The sequence below is a fragment of the Meleagris gallopavo genome, chromosome 1, assembly GCF_905368555.1.
Source record: "Meleagris gallopavo chromosome 1, MGAL_WU_HG_1.1, whole genome shotgun sequence".
Taxonomy (NCBI): Eukaryota; Metazoa; Chordata; class Aves; order Galliformes; family Phasianidae; genus Meleagris; species Meleagris gallopavo.
Window position 1 is genome coordinate 102,280,506 of NC_139404.1, and position 3,765 is coordinate 102,284,270.

At 38.6% G+C, this 3,765-nt stretch overlaps 1 protein-coding gene across 1 annotated transcript; it reads right to left on the bottom strand.

Moving 5' to 3' along the window:
- Nucleotides 1-317: 317 nt before the first annotated feature.
- On the bottom strand, nt 318-3,677 carry RWDD2B (RWD domain containing 2B). The gene is given in 6 exon segments (XM_010722536.4): nt 318-1,103; nt 1,878-1,935; nt 1,938-2,239; nt 3,002-3,069; nt 3,195-3,413; nt 3,653-3,677. Coding segments are annotated over 5 exon segments (873 nt in total). The 5' UTR covers nt 3,402-3,413; nt 3,653-3,677; the 3' UTR covers nt 318-865.
- Nucleotides 3,678-3,765: the final 88 nt, after the last annotated feature.

The window sequence follows — 3,765 nt, forward strand, 5'->3', positions numbered from 1 at the left end:
ATAAGGCTTTTCTGAGTCTGCTCTTTTTTTCTTTTTTTTAAGAATCACAGAATGGTCAGGGTTGGAAGGGACCTCAAGGATGATGAATCTCCAACCCCCCCGCCACATGCAGGGCCACCAACCTCCGCACTTAATACTAGACCAGGCTGCCCAGGGCCCCATCCAATCTGGCCTTGAACACCGCCAGGGACGGGGCATCCACAACCACAGCCTGTGCCAGCACCTCACCACTCTCTGTAAAGAATTTCCCCCTGACATCCAACCTAAATCTTCCCTCCCTCAACTTAGAACAATTTCCCCTGAAAAATGAAAACTGATTTCACAGCTTCATAAACTTTCATATAGAAATCGATAGAAGACATTGTTAGAGAAGTCTGAGTGTAGCACATGTAAACAGTAATAAATCATGTAAACATCCTATTTCTTCTCTTCCAATGCACACACCTTTTTCTCTTCTTCCTATTCACATACTCACTCACTACAATTCCACATTCTGTAACTCTACCCATTAGGCTACCAAATAGTTTTTGTAATTCGGTGTGTATGCAAAAGTCCTTAAAATCAGCAGCTGTAATAACACCTTCATAGAATCACTGGGGGTGGAAGGAACATCTGGAGATCATTGAGTCCAGCCCCCTGCTAAAGCAGTTCCCTAGAGCAGGTCGTACAGGAAAGCATCCAGGTGTCCATTCATTCAGTCATTTTCATTATTCAGCTGTCATTGAATACTTGTTTTCTTAGAAAACTGGATCCATCACATTAAAAAAGAATCACTAATTTCCTCTCTGATCAACTGTTGCAGAAAAGCTTACAAATCTGTTATGAAGATTAACTTAGAAATGTCGGCAGTTGGACCTGTGATGATTTAATGCCCTTCAACCCCAAAGTACATTTGAAAAATGTCAGCACATCCTTTTTCTTCTAAAAATTGATATAGCTGCCCCAAATCCATATGATTTCCTCTAGCACCATGTGCATCGAAACATTTTTCTTCCAAAGTGGAAAACTTTCTTTGTTTCTGAATCTCAGCAAGACATCCACCTTCCAAAGAAATATCTTCTCTGTGCCGAATTAGTATTCTTTTCCATGTTAGTCTTCTTATTCTGAAAGCAAATGGAGAAATGTCAACCTATCTATAAGATACAGACTCTTTTAAAAAATAGTATGAACTAGCAGTTATCACAAAAGTCAACAAATTTATTTCCTACATACATCATGACAGAAGTAATGGTTCCTTAGTTGGTTATAGGAATACTGCTCCCATGTAAATACTCCCACAGGCAGCAGCTTGTTTCATCTCCTTCAAGAACTCTTATGTGTCTCCTCACAGTATAATTGATGAAGGTGTGGTTTCAACTTCAGTGCTCACTTCTGCCTTGCTGTGCTAAGAATTCTAACATTCTTACTATGTGCTGTCAAATTCTTTTAATCAAACAATTATGTTCATTTAGTCTAATACTACCTCATATAGGTAGTAGTACCTATATGAGTGATGGGGGCAAAATAAATTATGAACATAAAGCAAGATAACCATGTACATATCTAACAAGAATGGAATACTGCTGTCCATTGCTATAATTCTGTAATACAGAGCAAGATAAAAACAGAAATATATGTGCACTGTGCAGTATTAGTAGCTTTGACTGCTATAACCACCACTACAGTGGATACTGAGTTGCAAGCACATTATGGGAAAAAAAACAAAAACAGCAATAACAACAACAACAACAAACAAACAAACAAAAAAAAACTACAACCCTTGCAGACCCTTATTGGCTGGAAGGTGGTTGGGTGTCAAATCTTCTGCCCATATACACAACATAAAAAAACAAATTACTCTTAGTATTAACAGCATTTAAATACAAAGAAAAGCTAACCTTGACCAGAACTCTTCACAGCTACTTTGCAGACCTTCTACACAAACAACACCTGGTTTCCAGGCATGCAAAATCCTGACAGAGAGAGTTCCTTGGACCATTCTATAATATTCTTCCTTTTTTGCTTGTTGTAAATATGGTGACTATAGATCCACAATCTAGTGAAAATGACATCCTCTGACCGAACAGCATTAGACGTCACTGAGGAAGGTGAAAGTTCTCTGTCAATGTAAGCAGCTGCCTGGTCTTTAACCCATTCTCTGGCACTCAACACGCAAGGCTCACCACTGCAGTTCTGCATCAAATATGTTTTTAGATCTGAATTCAGTTGGGCTTGTTGAGAGCGGCTCAATAATGGTGACCTAAAAGGAAAAAAGAAAAAAAAAAAAAAAAAAGGAAAAAAGGAGTTGTAATATGCTTACAGACTACCATATTTTTTCAGACAGTTTACTTAGGCTACCAAACAAATCAGGCCATATGCACTTGCTATTGACATTTAAGTCATGTGAGATATAAATGTCATAAAAAGCTTTCAATTACTGTGCTAAGTCTTGAATACAGATACAGTACTAACAATCAGAATCAAGGAAAAAGCACGTAAGGAGGAGGCATGGTGACTGAACTACTTTTCTGTAACACACAATGACAGAAAATAGAGAAAATGACATTTAATGAGAAATGTCCAAGAAAAAAAAAAATCAAAAACTTGAGGTCTGGCAGTAACAGCATTTGGTCAAGAAAGAGTAATACCATGAGTAACTTTTCACTCCTTGCAAGAGTGTTAAACCTTGTCAAAATGGAAAATGTACTCTGCTTGAACATCAGACCAATGAACACTATTTACACATAACCCCTTTGTATGGAAGATGGAATCCTCCTCACTATTCCCATTTTTGTCTTATCTGCCAAGGTGACTGATGAAATCAAATTCTTGTAGATATGACTTTCTTCAGCACCAATGTCCACCTGGCTAAATCTGACTAGTGAATAAATTTGAATAATTTGATAGTAAATTACCCAAAAAAAAAAAAAAAAAAAAAAAACCTGTATTTTGCTATTAGATCTTTATTTACATGTTACAACAGCTTCTAATTACTTTTACTAGCAATATTTTTACAACATACCTCACGGTAATTTCTGGTAGAACAGATGGATATTTAAACGGCAAAGCACAGACCATAGAAAATTTTCCCTAAAAACAAATATGCACATGTTAAGTTTGAGGAAACCTTGGTGTCTCACAATATAGTCTTAGGAAAAAAAAGAAAAAAATCATAAAATAACAAAAACACTCTCTCCAAAACATTGTTATAATACCATAGAGGCATTAGAGTCCTCTGGCTTCAAATTCAGTATAAACTGAATTTTAGAAGATGGCATCTCTGCAGACTCATTTTCAACGAAGTGCTTTAGTTCTGCCACAGCCAGCTGGTCGGTCACAGTGAACTCTTCCTCATACGGAAACATGCTAGAGAGTAAATCTAATTCCGATATTTGTATCTCGGCTTCTTCCCGGTTAGTCATTTCTGCAGCTTCCTAAGTGAGGAGAAAGAAAAATAAACGTGAAGGGGGAAAGAATATGTGAAGAAGTCAATCATCTACCCGCATGTAAGCCAAATTAGTCTTTAAAACCAACTCCATCAAAACCAATTCATAGATGTTAGGCAAAGCATGAAGTTCATGCGACAACTCCATTAATTTCTAATGGAACACGATCGAATCACAGAACGCTTTGGGTTGGAAGGGAGCCCAAAGCCCACCCAGCTCCAACGTACTGCCGTGGGCAGGACTGCGCCCCCACCTGCACCCGTTCCAAGCGCCCGACCGTCGCTCCGCTACGGCGACCCACCCAACGCGCATGCGCCGCCGCCACCTCCTCCCATTCCCC